This window comes from Hemiscyllium ocellatum, chromosome 17 (genome assembly GCF_020745735.1).
Source record: "Hemiscyllium ocellatum isolate sHemOce1 chromosome 17, sHemOce1.pat.X.cur, whole genome shotgun sequence".
NCBI classification, from domain to species: Eukaryota; Metazoa; Chordata; class Chondrichthyes; order Orectolobiformes; family Hemiscylliidae; genus Hemiscyllium; species Hemiscyllium ocellatum.
The window spans coordinates 59,447,478-59,467,004 of NC_083417.1; the positions used below are offsets into that span (position 1 = coordinate 59,447,478).

The 19,527-nt window shown below is 40.0% G+C and overlaps 1 protein-coding gene across 2 annotated transcripts in view; it reads right to left on the reverse strand.

Annotated features, from left to right (window-relative positions):
• Positions 1-19,527, reverse strand: part of mbtps1 (membrane-bound transcription factor peptidase, site 1) — a 132,400-nt gene that overhangs the window by 94,484 nt on the left and 18,389 nt on the right. For both annotated transcript variants that reach the window (XM_060838203.1, XM_060838202.1), the window contains exon 2: positions 5,985-6,483. In XM_060838203.1, the coding sequence (XP_060694186.1) occupies positions 5,985-6,135 (151 nt within the window). In that variant the 5' untranslated portion in view covers positions 6,136-6,483. The remainder of the gene's footprint in view (positions 1-5,984; positions 6,484-19,527) is intronic.

Genomic DNA, 19,527 nt, shown 5'->3' on the forward strand with positions numbered 1-19,527 from the left:
CTGAGCCACCATGCCACTCAAGTTCATTCAAGTCCTCTCAAAATAAATGCATCATTGCATTTGTCTTCCTAACAACGGACTCAACCCCAAGTTTACTTTGGACTAGAACTCTGAAGTCTCTGTGCACATCAGACTTCGGAGTTTTCTCCCCATTCAGAAAACAGTCCATGCCTCACCTCTTCCTGTGAAAGTGCACGACCTCTCACTTTCCCACACTGTATTCCATATTGTGATCAGTTCTGGTCGCCTCATTATAGGAAAGCTTTAGAGAGGGTGAAGAACAAATTTACTGGGATGCTGCCTGGACTGGAGGGCATGTCTTATGAAGAAAGGTTGAGGTAGCTAGGGCTTTTCTCATTGGAGCGAAGAACGAGAGGTGACTTGACGGAGGTGTAAAGGAGCCTTCCACATCCAAAGTTTTACCTGCACATCCACTAATATCATTTATTGTATCGGTTGCTCCCGACGCGGTCTCCTCTACATTGGGGAGACTGGGCGCCTCCTAGCGGAGCACTTTAGGGAACGTCTCTGGGACATCTGCACTAATCAACCCCGTGGCTCAACGTTTCAACTCCCCCTCCCACTCTGCCGAGGACATGGAGGTCCTGGGCCTCCTTCACCGTCGCTCCCTCACCACCAGACGCCTGGAGGAAGAACGCCTCATCTTCCGCCTCGGAACACTTCAACCCCAGGGCATCAATGTGGACTTCAACAGTTCCCTCATTTCCCCTTCCCCCACCTCACCCTAGTTCCAAACTTCCAGCTCAGCACTGTCCCCATGACTTGTCTGGACTTGTCCTATCTGCCTAGCTCCTTTTCCACCTATCCACTCCACCCTCTCCTCCCTGACCTATCACCTTCATCCCTTCCCCCACTCACCCTTTGTACTCTATGACTACCTTTGTTCCTGATGAAGGGCTTTCGCTGCACTTTAGATGCTGCCTGAACTGCTGTGCTCTTCCAGCACCATTGATCCAGAGGTGTACAAAATGTTGAGAGACATCGATAGAGTTGATAGCCAGAGACTTTTTCCCAGGGCTGAAATGTCTATCATGAGGGGTTATAATTTTAAGGTAATTGGAGGAAGGTTTAGGGGAGATGTCAGAGATAGGTTATGTATACAGAGAGGGATGTGTGCGTGGAATGCACTGCCATAAGTGGTAGTAGAGTCAGATGTATTAGGGACATTTAAGCGACTCTTGGATAGGCACGTGGAAGATCGCACAAGAAAGCATATGCAGGTTAAACTGATCTTAGAGTAGGATAAAAGGTCAGCACAACATTGAGGGCCAAAGGGCTGTATTATACCGTTCAATGTTGTATCTGCCACGTTTTTGCCCACTCTCCGAATCTGTCCAAATTCTTCTGCAACCTCCCAGCCTCCTAAATGCTACCTGTCCCTCTACCCATCTTTGTAAATGTCTGCAAACTTAGCTAGAAGGCCCTCAGTTTCTTCACTTAGATAGTTAATGTATAAAGCAAAAAGTCATTGTCCCAACACTGAGCCTTGTGGAACACCACCTGTTACCAGCTGCCATCCTGAGAAGGTCCCGTTTAGCCCTGCTTTCTGCCAGACAGTCAAGCTTCTATCCTTGCCAGCACCTGGTCTCTGACACCATGGGTCCTTGTCTTACTCAACAGCCTCCTGTGTGGCACCTTGTCAAAGGCCTTCTTGAGGTCCAGGTACATAACATCCAGTGGCTCTCCTTGGTCTAACCGGTTTGTTAGTTCCTCAAAAGAATTCTAGCAGGTTTGTCAGGCATGACCTCCCCTTGATGAAACCATGCTGACTTTGCTGTATTTTACCTTACACTTCCAAGTATTCAGAAATCACACCCTTCACAATGAATTCCAGGATCTTACCCACAACGGAGGTACAGCTAAGGGTCTGTAATTTTCCATCTTTTGCCTTACTCCTTTTTTAAACAAAGGTGTTACGTTAGCAATTTGCCAGGCCTCCCCGATTCTAACGATTCCTGAAAGATCGCCAGTAAAGCTTCCACTATCACTTCAGCTACCTCCCTTCGAACTGTGGTGTAGTCCATTTGGTCCAGGTGATTTATTCATCTCCGGCCCATTCAGTTTTTCTAGCACCTTCTCCTTGGTGATGGCCGCTATACTCAGCTTTGCCCCCTCACTCTCTTGAATTTTTGAGATATTACTTGCGGCTTCCATTGTGAAAAGTGACGCAAAGTAATTATTCAGCTCCTTAGCCATTTCTCTGTTCCCCACTAATATCTCTCCTGCGTCATTTTCCAGCAGCCCAATGTCCTTCTGCCCTTGGTATATCTAAAGAAATTCTTACAGTCCTCCTTTATATTACTGGGTAGCTTACACTCATTTAATCTTTTTTTAAGTTCCCCTCTGTTTTCTTTGAAAGCTTCCCGAACCTCTAGTTTCCCACTGTTGTTCACTACTTTATTTGCTTTCTCTTTTGTCTTGACTCTTTCCCTGACTTCTCTAGTTAGCCATTGTGCACCTGGAATATTCATTATTCAGCCTTGGTCATGGAGCAATTAGATATAAATTATTTTGCCACTCACAATTTTGATCTACCTTTGTCTGAATGCATGAAGCATCCACAACATGCTTTCTAAATTTTATTTTCTTTTTTAAAAGTGATCATTTGCACACATGTTCCTCTTTAAGTCTTGTCTAACAGTAATTGTGCATCGTGAGTACAGGGATCAAAGTGAACACTGGCCCCTTAGAAAATGAATCTGGGGAGATAGCTACAGCAAGCAAGGGAATGGCAGAAGAGATAAACAGATATTTTATATCAGTCTTTACTGTGGAAGATACCTTGAACATCCCACTAATACTAAAGAAAAAGATCAAGGGGTTAAAACGAGGTGAGAATTAACAATCATCACATTCACCAGAGAAGAGCTATAGGCAGAAGTTGTTCTCCCTGGAGCATCAGAGACTGAGGGGTGACCTTATAGAGGCTTGTAAAATGATAAGGGGCATAGATAGGATAAATAGACAAGACTTTTTCCCCAGAGGTGGAGTAGTCAAGAACTGGAGGGCATAAGTTTAGGGTGAGAGGGGAAAGATTTAAAAAGGGACCTAAGGGATAACTTTTTCACACAGAGGGTGTGAAGTGTATGGAACGAGCTGCCAGAGGAAGTGGTAGAGTTTGGTACAATTACAACATTGTAAACGGCATCTGGATGGGCAAAACCACTAACTGTAGGTCGATTAGTCTACATGTAAAATTGGAAAAATGTTGTTACAATCATGAACAAAGTAATAGCAGAGCATTTAATTGGAGGCAGTTCACTCGGATGATCCCCCCTGTAAGGAGGGATTGTCTTATGTGAAAAGGTTAAACAGGATAGGACTCTTCTCACTGGAGTTAGAAGACTGAAAGGTGCACTCATTGAAAAATATAAAATTCTTAAGGTATTCGATGGGCTAAATTCTGAAAGGTTTCCTCTCTTCATGTAAGAGTCTAAGACCAGAGGGTATAATTTCAGAATAAAAAGGACCCAAATTTAAGACTGAGATGAGGAAGAATTTATTTTCTTAAGAGGGTTGAATATCTTAGTTCTCTGCGACAAATTCCTTGCATATATTTAAGAACGAGATAAATTCTTGATCAGAAGGGGAAGTAGAAGACCATAAAAGACATGTCTTTCAGAAGCCCAAGCCCTAGCCTCCCAAAGCAAATGATAAACAATTATCATAAATGCACCACTGCTATTTTGCTAAAAGTTAAGTGCTGGTCTAAGCCAAGAACATCTCTTGAGTAGTCCTCCCATCAAATTCCATTCATTAGCTGAACTTCTAATTTTAGCCAAGTGCCCCACTTTAAAAACAACCTAAGCTTGAATATAAAACACATTTCAAATACCAGCATCCAATCTAAACTTTTGGTCAGCCCTTCAATCAGCTTAAATAAGTCTAGAATTCTTCCGATAGATACACCCTGCCTTTCACTGCACAACCACAAGGGATGGTTTTAAACTCTTACACCGACTCCAAACTAAAAATAATAAGGCCTTCAATCTTTCAAATAGCAAATGATAGAAATTATACTTGTATTCCTGTGTGGTCCTTTGCACTGCAAATGAATCTATTTTAGAAATCAAAGGATGACAAAGAACATTTTTAAAACAAAGACAATGAAAGAGTATAAGAGACATGAAAAATCAGAATAGTTTTAACTTCTTAAGTGAAAAGGAAAAGCTTAACAAAGTTAATTATGAGCCTTTCAATGCGGAGTCTGAAGAAACAACAGAGAATGAGAGAACAGTTTTAGACAAATAACTATCTTCACAGTAAACGATAACAGGACACTTGGTAAATTACATCATTCCACACTGTAGGGATATAGCACTTGAAAAATTTGATGTCAGGGTGAAACTCGTAAGGTGGATAAGACAGTGAACCAGTGTACACTTGGACTTTTCAAAAAGAACTCAACAAAGTGCCACACAATGATTAGATTCCAAATTAGATGAGACTAGATTCCCTACAGTATGGAAACTTGTTTGGCCCAACAAGTCCACAATGACAAGACAAAAACATTAGGAAGATGAATGGAGTAAAAACAAACACACAGAGTTTGAAGGAGTGGATGAGAATCTTACTGATGGAATAAATATGGGGAAGTTATACATTTCCACATTGGAAGGAAAAACAACAAAGCAGATTATCTTCTAAAAGACTGGGAGATGCTGATACTCAAAACGAGCTGGGTGTCTTTGTATACCACAGAAATGTTTTGCACAGGTAAAAATCAAACAAATAATTAGAAAAGCAAATGGTGTGTGGCAGCTTTCCTTAAAAACTATCTGGAAGATATTGAAGAATCCAATGAGGAGGAAGAGTGAAAGTCCTACTGCAGTTGTATAGGGCCGCAGTGAAATCAAAGTAGAGAAATTGTTTGACAATCTAGCACTGATGGAAGAATAAGCGTAAATACATGAAAACTGACACTTAAAGAGGGCAACATGTAAATAATAAATAAAGGGGCTAAAGATTGATTTTTGGGGAACATCAGAAACAACTGTATGGGAGCAGGAGAAGAAGAATGCATGGTCAGGTGATTATCGTGTGCAATTACATACAGAAAAATGGAATGCTGGAAGCATACTGCAAACTAGCCAGACAAATTGAGGAATAGGATGACGTGGTCAATTGTGCCAGCTGAACGCAGACAGATGAGAAGAATGAGTGAACTAGTTAGCACTTGTCACAGCTACAAGCTGTTTCCTTACTGACCACAACCAGTTTCTGGCACTATGTAGTGTCTTCGCAGACATTCTGAAAGGGACGACTGCTTGTGCTGTGAATGAACAACTAAGTCTAAATCATCCACTTAATTTTGCAGTTATTGAATCTGGTGTCAAATCATGGAGGTCTCCAGGCATCCAGTTTCGTGATGACATCTAGCACGCTAAACAGCTTGTGTATCAATGTATTCTCAGATTGCAAACCAGGAGGTATAATGCATTTATCTTCCTTAAATGTACAAAATGGCGATCAAAACAAATGGTTAGGGCACATGCATTTGAAGCTCAGAGATCACAATTAAAATTAAAATTGTGAGAATGGGAAAAACTTGGCATTGCATAAATGTATACAGTTAATTCTCCAGAGCCAGAGGCTCACCAGCAGCTCAGGTTTAATCCAGAATTAAAAAGGCTTTTACAAGGGGTTATGTAATAGGACCAATGATGTCAAATGACAAGTTCCAGTCAGTTCAATGATTTCAAAGTGATTGCAGACTGGATCTTTACCAGGGTGCCAGTGACCGCAACTTCTGGATATCCATGTTCAAATGCAATGTGTACATTCCACATATCACTGCCCATTTCATTGAAGTGTTAATAGCAAATGCTGAAAATCTACTGCCATTAATACACAATACCGCAAGCTTTAAATTATCAAAATGTGTTAAAAAAACAATTGCAAGACATTTCAAACTAATGTTCTATGAAAAGCATGTCATTTTAATTGAAATTTTTAATACTTACCATGTTCAACAGCACTGGAAGTGTATTCTAACTTCAGAGCCAGATGAGTACAATTTGGACAAATCTTGTTTCGCAATTCTGTACCAAGTCGCCCTCCATTGCACAATACAACAATCACTACCAGCAGCAGCCAGCCACTCTCAAATCGCATGGTCACAAAATCATTAAATGTTTCCAAAGATCCAGAAATCCAATCCGTTTTGTGTTGTCTCACAGATCAGTTCATTTTCCTCACTGAAAAGATGAGCTTACTGGTGTTCAATTTGAAAGAGATGTTTGCTAAATAAATCACTTTTGTTTCCATTTTTAAGCAGTTGTTGATAGTACAACCCAGCTCAGAAGGCTTTCATTTCTTTCTCCGTTTCTTCTCCATGGCATCCGACTGTTGCAATCACTAACGTTTTAGTATAACGACTGGAGATTCCATTTGTCAGAGAGAGAGAGAGAGGAAAGCAAGATGCAAATCCACCAGTCTCACCTCCACTGCTGAGTCTATTTACTGGAAAGAGAGAGAGAGAAGTGGAGAAGGTTAGGATTTCAAATGGGTTGTGGGGCAAATATCCAAGTAACAGAATAACCTTTTTTTCCCCTTAATCCATCCAGCATCCTATTCTTCTGGACTATAGAGAAAGTTAGAAGAGACCAAATCTTCTTCAACATCGAGAAGAGCATGCCTACATCACCAACCCAAGAATATTTACTCCTGCCCTTCAAAAGGGGTCTACAGTCTTCTACCACAAGCAGACCAAGTATTCTCATGAACGAATCACAAGTTCCATTGCAAAGTAACAGAATGCCCTTGCACCACCTAGTTCTCCATTAGAGGAAGCTGTCTCATTCAGAGATCCAGTAAGAGGATCTTCTGAAGAATCAGAGTGATCCACAATAGTCCAGTCTTGAAATGAAACTATTACATAAATACTGGGTATGTTAGATTCTGGTTGATTTTAAGCAGCTTTCATCGCAATTAGAAACAAGCTAGTGAAATGTATCTAAAATGAGGAAAAAAAACCTTTAAAATATCTGTAATTTTGCTCCGGACAAAAATACTATTAAAAAACCACAAATACACCCTCAAATGTTTCAGCCATATTAACAAAAAGACATTACTTTTAACATGCTCACAAAACAATCAACAGTCTGAATATTTATTTTACTGTCCAAAGTCCACACTTATGTTGGAAATTTATAAAATTTCAATGATCAGCTGCGGTTTTACTTCTCCAAGACTTACTTCTCAGTTAAAAAGAAGCAAGTGTTTATGTAGGTACAAGGAGTTCAAATCCAATATGTACTTAATTTTAATTGTGATGTAGCATGAGAGATTAACATACACCATTATATTTAATGTTAACTTCAGTGGTTTCAATTTTGAATTCGTGAAATATGGGTTTTCCTGTGTACCTGAACAGTTTAATGATTAATTGTAACCGAAGTGATTGTATCAAGTTGTTTTAAAAGCAGAGGTACATTAGGAGAGTTTATGACCGAGTAAACATGATGGTTTCTGTTAGAAATTTCTGGACATGTTTTCTTCAAAGCTCAAGGAAAACACCCGTAGCTGAAAATAATGTTTTAAAGGTTTGTTTTGGCCAAGTCTTGGAAAGGTTTTGAATGAAGATGAATGTATAAAAGCAGTATTCCCAAAGTAAAGGAAGAGAGCAAAATTAAGTTACTTTAGAGCAAGGAGTTTAGTACTAGCTCTAGACCAGGAGAGTTTGACTAAAACCTTGACAAGGTTATTTGAAGAGGAGTTATTTCAATTCAGATGTATGAAAGCTCTAGGAAAAAGCTTACAGGCTTTCCTGGCTGGGTGTTGAAATTACAATTTAATCTAATCTATCGCAGTGTAAGAGAAAGGGATTTTTCTCTGGTGAGCACTGTACTGGGTGATGGAAGGGTGGTTTGGAATTAATGGGATTTACCTTACCATTTGCTTCAAAATCTCGAAACTCATGTTGTGTAAATAGTTTGGGTTTGGTCCATTTATCTACATATCCTATTGTCAGGAAAACCAAATCTGTGACTTTGTGTGCTTATGTTTCAGTAAGAGGCTACTTCATTAAAACCAAAACAAATACTACGATATATCAAGCAAAATTTCAGTCAGGAACCGGACCTGTACAGTAATACAGCTAAAGCACGTTTTGAGTGTAGTCACTGCTGTAAGGTAGAAAAGCAGCAGCTAATTTGCATTCAGCAAACTTGCACAAACAACAATGTAAATGATCAGAAAATGTATTTATGCTACATTGGCTGAGGGACAAGCTAAGACCAATAACAGAACTGAGGGGTTTCACCCACTGGAAAAGATTGAATAGGCTGGGACAAATACTGAGGAGTGAACACATCAACAGGAGTAGACAGTAAAAGGTGAGGGAAAAAAATACTGATCAAATCTTCTGTCCATCAACAAACCAGCAGTCTTCACAAACATGGACATTTGGAGCGGAACACGTATTTTTAAAATGAACACATGGGAAGAAGATGAAGTGGAGAAAGATGCTCAAGATTCAAGTACCTGCATTCTAAACTCTATTCTAAACTCACATTCCTTCAGTTTGAAACAAAAGCTCAAACATGCATCATCACTCTAGTTTTTAAAAAAAAGTTTGAAATATTTTAGAATCTAAAGCTCCCCTTCCAAAATTCAATGATAATTTGAGAAAACCAACAATAGATCGATGATTGGGACAGAAGTCTATTTCAAACTCAGAACAATGACAACTGCTTCATAAATCGATAACTCCCAAATTAAACACGATTTGAAGAGGTGAGAGTCACACTTGCCACTAGACCAGAGGTTTGCGCATTCAGGTTCCACTCCAGGAATGAACACAAAACCTTTTAGCTGACCAATGAATGCTTAATAAAATAAGAGCTTAAAAGAACTCCACATGCTGAAACTCCAGATCTGAAACAAACACAGAAAAGGTTGAAGAAACTCAACAGGACTGGCAGCATCTATGGAGGGAAAAACAGAGTTAACATTTCAAGTCCAATGACCTTTCTTTAGAACTAGAAGCAGCTAGAAGCCATGTCAGTAATCCTGTCCTCCAGCACGTTCCAGTGAAGGGAGAAACAACATCTTATCTTTAGGTACCTTACAGCTTCAGGACTCAACAACAATTTCAGAGCATGAATAGCTCTTTCCTTGTTTATTACTTACCCCCAAAATCCTGTCATGAAATGGTGTGCTTCCACCAGAACCACCCTACCTTTAACTACATGTCGATCCCATGATCGCCTACCCAGGTTTGCTTCTCCCCTGCCTTACAGTCCCTTTGCCTTCGTTCCCCATCACCACTGCCAACCCCACCACCATCCCCCCACCCCCAAAACTGCCACTTCAGGACTCCATCTCCACCCATCTGACCTACCCACCCTATTATCAGCATAAATAACACCTTTTCTGAGCTGCTTCTAGTCCTGACGGATCACTAATTTGAAATGCAAACTTCACAGACGCTGACACAAACTGGCGAGACAAAAAAAACTGCAGATGCTGGAATTCAAAAGTTGACAAGCAGAAGGCTGAAAAGCAAGATTCCAGCCAAGAAACAAGTGAAGCTAGGAGGTCATGTGGTGACATCTCCCATAGTAATTTTTTCATTAATGGAACGAGGGTGTTGCTGCCTGTGTCAGCATTTGTTGCTGATCCCTATTTGCCCTTGAATATCACTGAACGGCTTGCTGGGCCACTTCAGAGTGCAGTTTACAGTCAACATGTACGTCAGACTAGGTAAAGGCAGCAAGATTCCTCCCATAAAAAGAACATTATCAAACCAACTATGTTTTTATGACAATCAACAACAGTTTCACGGTCATCACTGGACTTTTAATTCCAGGATTCAAATTGTATTCCTGCAGTGTGATTTAAACCTGGGGTTTTCAGATTACTAGTCCAGCCACAGTACCACCATGCCTTCACCACACATCTGAAGGTTGGTGACACTATTAAAACACCCAATTACTAATTCCCTTTGCAAACCCAAAGGTGTGTGTGTGGCCTCTAAAGAAAACTCAATACTCTGCAACACATCTCTTCCATCAGGGATAGAGTCATGCAAAGATAGGAGGATTTTTTTTTGAGATATATTAAAGCTAAGAGGAAGATGGACATCAGACCACTTAAAAATGAGGCTAGAGAAGTCATGATGGGGCATAAAGAAATGGCAGAGGAACTGACCAGGTACACTGTAACATTCTTCATGGTGAAAAATACTAGTAGCATACCAGATCACCGTGGGCGGCACAGTGGTTAGCACTGCTGCCTCACAGCGCCAGATAGGCGACTGACTGTGAGGAGTTTGCACGTTCTCCCCGTGTCTGCGTGGGTTTCCTCCGGGTGCTCCGGTTTTCCTCCCACAGTCCAAAGATGTGCGGGTTAGGTGAATTGGCCATGGTAAATTGCCCGTAGTGTTAGGCAAGGGGTAAATGTATGGGTGGGTTGCGCTTCGGCAGGTCGGTGTGGGCTTGTTGGGCCGAAGGGCCTGTTTCCACACTGTAAGTAATCTAATCTAAGTAATCTAATCTAATCTAATCATCAACAGACAGGGAGCAGAAGTGAGTATAGTGGCCATCACTAAGGAGAAGGTGTTGAGGAAGCTAAAAGGAATGAAGGTGGGGGAAAAAAAAAACACCCAGACCAGATAGACTATATACTAGTGTTCTGAAGAAAATAGCTGAGGAGATTGTAGATGAATTGGTGGGAGTTCTTTTAGGAATCGCTGGAGCTGGGGAGGGGCCCAGAGGATTGCAAAATGGCTAATGTAGCATCCTGTTTAAAGGGGAGGGAGGCAGAAGATAGGAAATTGTAGGTCAGTTAGTCTGACCTCAGTCATCGGTGGGATTTTATAATCCATTGTTAAGGATGAGATTGCAGAATACTTGGAAGTGCATAGTAAAGTAGGGTTGAGTCAGCACAGCTTTGTCAAGGAGAGATCATGCCTGACAAATCTGCTGGAATTCTCTGAGGAGGTAACAAGCAAGTTAGACAAAGGACAGTCAGCTAACCTGAACTATTTGGATTTCCAGAAGGCATCTGACAAGGTGCTATACAGAAGGCTGCTAACTAAGATAAGAGACAATGGCATTAGGAGCAAGGTAATCATAGAAATACAATCACAATAGTAATCATAGAATTGGTACAGTGCAGAAAGAAGTTGCTCGACCATCAAGTCTGCATCAACCCTCTGAAGAACATCCCACCAAATCCGTGCCCCCTCCCTATCCCTGTAAGCCCACATTTACCATGGCTAGTCCATTTAGGCTGTATGTACTTAGATGCTACAGACAATTTAGCATGGCCAATCCACAAACATGTCAAGGATAGAAAATTGGCTGACTGGCAGAAGGCACAGAGTAAGGATAATGAAATAATTTTCAGGCTGGCAGCCAGCGACTAGTGGAGTTCCTCAGAGGTCAGTGTTGGGACCTTAACTATTCAAGTTATATATTAATGATCCGGGTGATGGAACTGAGGGCATTGTTGGTAAGTTTGCAGATGACACTAAGATTGGAGAGGGTCACATATCATTGAGGAAGCAGGAAGGTTGCATAAGGACTTGGACAGGCTTGGACAGTGGGCAGAATAGCAGCAGGTAGAATACAACGTGACAAAGTGAGGTTAAGTACTTTGGTAGGAAGAAGAGACATAGACTGTTTTCTAAACTGGGAAAAACTTCAGAAATCTGAAGTACAAAAGGGACTTGGGAGTCCGAGTTCAGAATTCTCTTAAGATTAAGAGAACGTTAATTAAGAGAAGGTAGTTAGGAAGGCAAAAGCGATGCTAGCATTCATATCAAGAGATTTAGAATACAACAGTATGGATGTACAGTTGAGGCTGTGTAAGACTGTGGTCAGATAACAATGGGAATATTGTGAGCAGTATTGGGCCCCATATCTAAGGCGGAATGGACTAGCGTTGGATGGGGTCCAGAAGGGGTTTACAAGACTGAACCTGGAGGTGAATGGCTGGTCACAGGAGGAGCAGTTGAGGACTCAGTCTGTCCTCAATGGAGTTTAGAAGGATGGGGGGAAAGGGGTCGAATCTCACTGAACATTACAGAATTCTGGACAGAGTGGACGCGGAGACAAGTGTTTACAAGTAGAATATACTAAGACCCAAGTTCACAGCCTCAGAGTGCAGGGATGACATTTTAGAACTGAAATGAGGAGGAATTTCTACAGTCAGAGTAGTGAATCTGTGGAATTCGCTGCCTTAGAAAGCGGTGCAGACCAAGTCATTACGTGTATTTAAGACAGAGACCGATAGCCTCCAGATCTGTATGGAGATCAAGGGATACAGGAGAAGACAGGAGAACAGGATTGAGAAGCATATGATCAAATAGAGGAGCAGACTCAAATGGACTGAACGACCTATTTCTGCTCCTATATCTTATGTTCTTACAGACTAACAATTTGCTTTATAAGAGGCTCTAATTGCATTACGGTTGGAAAAAGTCAAAATTGGGTCTATGTCTTTGATCTGAAGGTGCAGATGAAATCCTGACCAATGCCATTTCCTGATTCCTTATGTGGAGCTTTATGAAAATGTTCATTACATAGTAACTTTGAAAATGAATGCCTGAAATAAATACACTTTCCTGTCTGTAACCTTTTCTAAACTTATTTAATTTTGTGCTGAACATCTCCATAACTCTGACTCTAATCAGCCAGATCGTTTCCCCTCAGCTTAAATGTTTTTCATTGGCTAGGAAATTGATAAATTGAATTGCTAAGATTTCTGCTGATCAAAGTTGGGCATTAGAAAGTGTTTATGTGCGTGCATAAAAGTGCCACAGAGTGACTTGATTTCTGATCATGTCCTCCAATATTAACAGAAAGGTTTTACTTACTTGAAATCTGAATCAACATATGACAGAGCAATGTACATAAGGTATCTTCGTGACTGAGTTTTACATAATCAATTGTCATTATGCATTATAATAACAATTAAAAGGTGGAAGTCTCAGTCTTCATCTTGTGGATTGCAAATAACTGCTGGAACAGTATACCTGCTATTAAGACCATAAGATCTAGGAGCAGATGTAGAGTCTGCTCCATCATTCAATGAGATCATGACTCCATTTTCCTGCCTTTTCCCCATAATCCTCAAGTCCCATGCTGATTGAAAATCTGTTTATCTCAGCCTTGAATATACTTAATGACCTAGTATTAATATCCCTCCGTGGTATAAAATTCCTCCTCATCTCAGAGTCTTATTCTGAGAAAGTGCCCCCAGGCCTAGACTTTCTCACAATGGGAAAACTGTTCTACCTGTCAAATTTCATAAGAATCTTGCATATTTCAATACAGTTGTCTCTCATTTTTCTGAACTCCAATGAGTACAGGCCCAAAATACTCAGACCTCTTCTTATATATATTTTAGCAAGACTTCCTGATTTTGATTTTCTATTCCCTTTGAAATAAAACACACAATATTCCATTTGCCTTCCCTATTACCGACTGCACTTGTAGCTAACGTTTTATTATACCAAAGGATTACCAAATAACTCTGTGCTGTAGCTTTCTGCTGTCTTTCCCCATTTAATATTCAGCTCTATTCCTGCCAAAAGTATATAACAGTACATTTTCCCACACTACTAACCATCTGCCAAGATTTTGTCTATTTGTTTAACCCATCTATATTCCTCAGCAGTGCACCATTCTCACCACTTGCCTTCCAACCTATTTTTGCACAAATTGGAAATGTGTACATTCACTTTTCTCATCTAAGTCATTAATACTTATTGGAAGTATTGTGGTCTCAGCATTGACATCTACGATACTTCACTAGTAACAAGTTACCACCTTGAAAGTACCTCCTTTATCCCAACTTTCTATCTTCTATTCGATCTATTAGCTCATCAACTCTCTATCCACGCAAACATACTACCTACAACATGCTTTTATCCGATTATCTTGCATCTACTATAACAACTTGAAGTCAACAGCTAGTCAAATATGTAATCTCAGCAGTAACAGAACATAATTAGAATTATTTATTTTTACTTGATTTTGAGATGAACAGTTATGGATATCAAAAGGCTGCTTCTTTGCTGAGAAAATGACAACATAAAAAGTAAAAGGCAAGTGGATTGCTCCATCAATATTCTTAACCTTAATACAATTTTCTGGCAGTGTGCTTGGTTTGATTGGGCAGAAGGTCTTGCACCTTACAACAACATAAATAGCATTACCAAGAAAATCTCAGAACCATTAAAATAAATCAAGGTTTTTTCAATTTACACAAGGTGAGCTCCAACAAAAAAAAATTCAGCCAGAAGTTTGAAGCGTATGAATATATCTCGAGGATGGCTGAATTGTACATTGAAACACAATCGGAGAAATGCACAATCAACAATGTAACCTCAGTACCAACAGATTAGAATTTTGACTGCTCACCTACTCATGGGTTAATAGTCAACTAAACTTGCCAGTCACCTTGCTCACATTTATTGCTAGTTTGTCAATGGGTGCCATCAGACTAACTTGAAGTGAGACTTGTCCTTGGTGGACACCACTGCCAAACTTTTGTTGTCACCTAGTTGATTCCCCTCTGGACTCCAATTAGGAGGATTACTGCACATGCGGTGCATCTTGGTACAGCCACTTAAGTGGCCGACGTTCCAATTCCCAGGGTACAGCAGCAGATGGGCTTTATTTTCCTAATACTAAATGAAATGTGAGGCAGGGGGTAAAGTGGAAGCAACTCAAGGGAGAGAGAAAAGAAAATACATTGATCCCATGCAAAAGCCAGGAACGATGAAGACCAAGTGATCTGAGCAAATTTGGAGAACATCAGAAATTTGAAGACAGACCAGGACATCTGGTTACCATACTCATACAACAAAACATCACAATCAGGACATGATAACAAATTATAGGACACATCTATCACCACATTGAATTCAACAGGCATAATCATAAGGGTCATGAAATGTCTTATTCAGCCCAGACTACATTAACTAGAATTCAACTCTGTCAGTCCTCCAGCGACTCTACAGAATCTCAGCCAGTACAAAGGCATTAATAATTTAAACCATTATCAGCGCTCTCCATTATTCAAATAGCAGACAGGAGATGTTTGTATATGGAGTAGGATCGATATTGGTATCAGGAGTTCCAAGAGTGCGGGCCCCACACAGCCAGAATGGTATTTCAATTGCGGAAATTATGAAGGTCAGTTTCAAGGAAAATAGGTTATTCACAAGTCTTCAACCTTAAGGTCAATCTTAAGCAAGTGTCTTACATTCAGCTTCATTTGAAATGCACAAGACCACACCCAGGGACCGAATAGCACTCCTACATAGAAGTGCCTGTAGAATATTTAATGACAATGTTAGGATTTGGGTTATATAACATTTACTGCAATCTCTAATCACAAATAGATTGTGGTAGCTTTTTAATTGTTGTAACTCTTGTGGTGATGCTAAGCCACAGCAGTTCGGTTCTGTAGCAGATTTTTTTAAAATGATATTTAAACTAGTTAGCTTACTAACATACTGCTTAATTAATAGTTAAGCAGTTATGTAACTAGAGACATATGCAGCAGGGATCCAGAATAGCAAGTTACCTTCCCTGAAGGTTGAGTGAACCAACAGCAGTTAGTTATTTTCATTGAGAAAATGCCTGGGCTTGCTCTATCTATCAAATTCAATTTTCCAACTTTTACTTCTGGGTATCTAGGTTCTGCAGGGATTTTTTTTAAACTTCCTATACTAACATCAGAAGATCGGTGTAACCCCCCCGAAAGGTACTTTTCCGATCTGGGTAGGATATCACCCTTGAAAATTATAACACAGTCCTGTGAGCTAGTGCAGTAACATAACTAATAGGATATAAATTCATCCATTTAGTAACTGCCTAAAAGTAATGGCAGTCAGGTACAACTTCCATATGATGGGTGCTGCTGCTAAACTCATTCGATGACAACCTAACCACAACTGAGATTTAAATTAGGTTACAGCACTGGTGAGAATAACAAATTCACTCAAAGCCTAAAGAAGAAAAGACTTCAGATTTTGTTTTCAATTCAGCTTAGCATAAGCTAGTATTTTTATGATTTGGACGTGTTTTGTCTTTGCATGACAATAGTGAATTTCAATATCTCAACTTTCTTATATTTTCATTAAACTGTTGTTAATTCAATTACATCTGAAAAAATCTACTCCAGTATTTCTCGATTAAGGATTACAGTGCTACATTGTATATTATAACTTGCCTACTAATGGAAATCTGAATTAAGAGCATTTGTTACACCTTCTGAAATTATTAAGAGGGCACACTGACCATTGTATACAACACAATACTTAAATGGCTAATCGTTAATCTTGTTGCGTCTCTCTCTATTCATGGCAAATGAGAGGTTCAAATTTCAGTAAAGCTTAAGCAGCAAATGTTGGAAGAAAAACACAATCTATACTTAGATGGGGGAACATTTAAAAGCCATAACATTAGAGCTAGGAACAAGACTGTGCCTGCTCTTGGTAATTCAGATTTTACAAATTCAACTCATCTATTCAACAAACATACTTATTCATCTGTATTATATAAGCCACCACAGGAACAAAAATTTGTCAAATGTTCGCAATTTGGAGATGAGGAGATGACTTGAAGATATACAAGAATTTTAATGGATGGGAGAAAGAGTAAACATGGGAGGAAATTAATCTGAACTGTTTTTTTTTAAGATTAGATTCCGTACAGTGTGGAATCAGGTCATTCAGCCCAACAAGTTCACACCGACCTTCTGAACAGCAACCCACCCAGACCCAATTCCCTCTGATCAATGCACTTAACACTATGGGCAATTTAGCATAGCCAATCCATTTGACCTGCACATCGTTGGATTGTGGGAGGAAACCGGAGCACCCGGAGGAAACCCACGCAGTCAGGGAGAATGTGCACGTGCACAAACACAGACAGTGGCCCGAGGCTGGAATTGGACCCGGGCCCCTGCCGCTGTGAGGCTGCAGTGCTAACCACTGAGCCATCGTGCCACCCCTTGCAACAGTTTAAATCCACAACTATCATTTGTTGGTTTGAACAAAATAGAGGATGAGAGCAAAGAGAATGAGAAACAAGTGGAATAATGCTAAAGGTCAGATCTATACAAAAAAATTGAATGCTCTACTTTATTCAATGTCAAGAAGTACCTCATGATCCACACCTCAAAGCCATATTATTCAGTGTGACATCACCTTCCCCCCCCTCCAGATGTGTACTCTTGTGCTCCAAACAACAGTCACACAATACCTTAGTATCACAAATACAAGGAATTGCATTGACTTTGTCTAAACTTAAACCATTTTACCCCAGGCATTTTCATTAATTATCTGCCAACAGGTCCACAGACATGAAATTCACTACCAGAAAGTGAAAGAACAAAAAAAACGTTCAAGTGAATAAGGTACTTTACAGTCAAAGCACTTTTAAAGTTTGCTGTTCACAAAAGTTTCCAATCTTTACAACTAATTGTTCTGGTATTTAACACTCATAACAGGTCCGTGAAAGCTCTTAGTAGGGATAGCAGAGCAGATACATTTTGGGGGTGGTGATTAGGCAGTGGCAGACAAAATGAAAGAACGGGGCCAATAAAAGTCTGAGAAGGTAACATAACCTACATCAGTAGGACGGTGTCAGGAATCACTGCAACACAGCAACTGGGGTTACAGAAACCTTCAATACAAAAGGTTGCTGGGCGTATAATCACTCAGCGGGATTAAACATACTGAATAAATTAACAGTGCTTCTAAAGTCAAGCTCATCTTCAAAACAGTGATGATGCCAATCTGTACACCAGATGGAAAAGGAAAGCAGAGAATTTTAGTGACAGAGGACTAGTTTCCAACTGCAAAAATAAATGAGGAACAGACAAAAACTATTCAAAGATCCTTTCAGCCTAATCAATATCAGCATTTCAAAAGAAATTGACATTGTTGTGAAAGAGCTGGAGAAAAGGGAATGGTGTTGCAAGTATTGTTGTTTTTGTTTATCTTTCTAAGCAGAAGAAGTGACAGTCAACTCCAACTCCCAAGACCTGTTACTGAATGTCTGAACATTAAGGCTTCCTTATATTCTAGGACTACTTGGGCAATCCTGCAATGTTAGCCCTCGGTACTAATGTAAAACAAAAAAAACTGCAGTTGTCCAGTTAATTGAAAACTGTACATATTCTGGCTATCAGAATTGCCGGTTAGAAGAGGCAAGTCCAGAGAAGCCAAGTTATGGGTTCAAGCACCACTCTCAATGAGAACACAATTCAGCTTGACACTGCAATGCAAAATTACAATGCCAGACTGCTGTCTTTCAGATGAGATATTCAACACTAGCCATATCCATCCTGTCAAGTATATGTAAACAATCCCAGAGAACAAAGGTGATCTCCCTGGTGTCCTGTCTAATAGTCATCCTCAAGCAAATAAAATGCAAATTTCTTCATCACCAGCTGGAGAAACAAGAAACATGAAGTTACTGGTAGGATGCAGGCACTGCTGTCAACAGATAGGCAACAGTATGTGCCGTGTCAGTCTTCTCAAGTACAGAACCCTGATATCCAAATATCAGCACATCCCCACTGTACATGAATGATCGTTAAGGTAATTTCTTGGCTTTTTTTTGGGGGGGGGGGGGGGGGAGAAAGAGAGAAGAAAGAAAGACATGTAACACTATATATAAAGAAAAATTAAGTGACCGAAAGGTTAGTTAAGAATATCTTTATGAAAAGTATTTATCTTAAGAAATTTTGAAAGCAAAGCTAAAACAACCAAAGGGTATGAGGAGGAGGAATGAAGAGTATAAACATATGATATAGAAGAACGAGCCAACTATCCTGTTCCTCTGGCCTACCACAACAATAAGATCACAGTGGATATGATTACTCCTCCCATTCCCACCCTAGCCTCACTCCAGGAACTTTTCATCCCCTTGCTTATTAAGAAGCTATAGCTTAAAACTTTTTAAGGATTCTGCTTCCACTGCCTTTCAAGTAAAGAGTTCCAAAGAGACACAACTTTCTGAAGAAAACAAATCATCATTGTCTTTAATGGACAATTCCAAATTTATGAACAGTAGTTCTGGATTTTCCCACAGGATGAGACACTGTCTCCACATCCTTCCTGTAAAGTCCCCTCAGGATCTTATATTCAGCCAAGTTTTCTGTTCACCTTCTAAACTTTAGCAGCTTCAAAAACTTAGCCTGCCCAAGATTTTCTTGTAAAACTCCCAAGGACCATTTCCAATACATTTACATCCTCCTTTAAGTATAGAGATATACGCAATACTCCAATGTTAGGCTCTTATTCAAGAACAGATTTTTTAAAAAGCAATTCAGAAGTACAGAGTTAACAAACAGGAGAACATGGGAGGAGTCTGCAGAATTAGCATTGTGTGAAGCCAATGAGACATTTGATCAAGACAAAAAAGAAAACAAGGGATGTAGATCAAGGAAGGAAGTAATGGCCAAGTGGCAGTTACCATTGGCAGCAGAATTCTAGATAAGTCAACTGCATAAAGGCTGGAAGGCTAGCACTTGAAC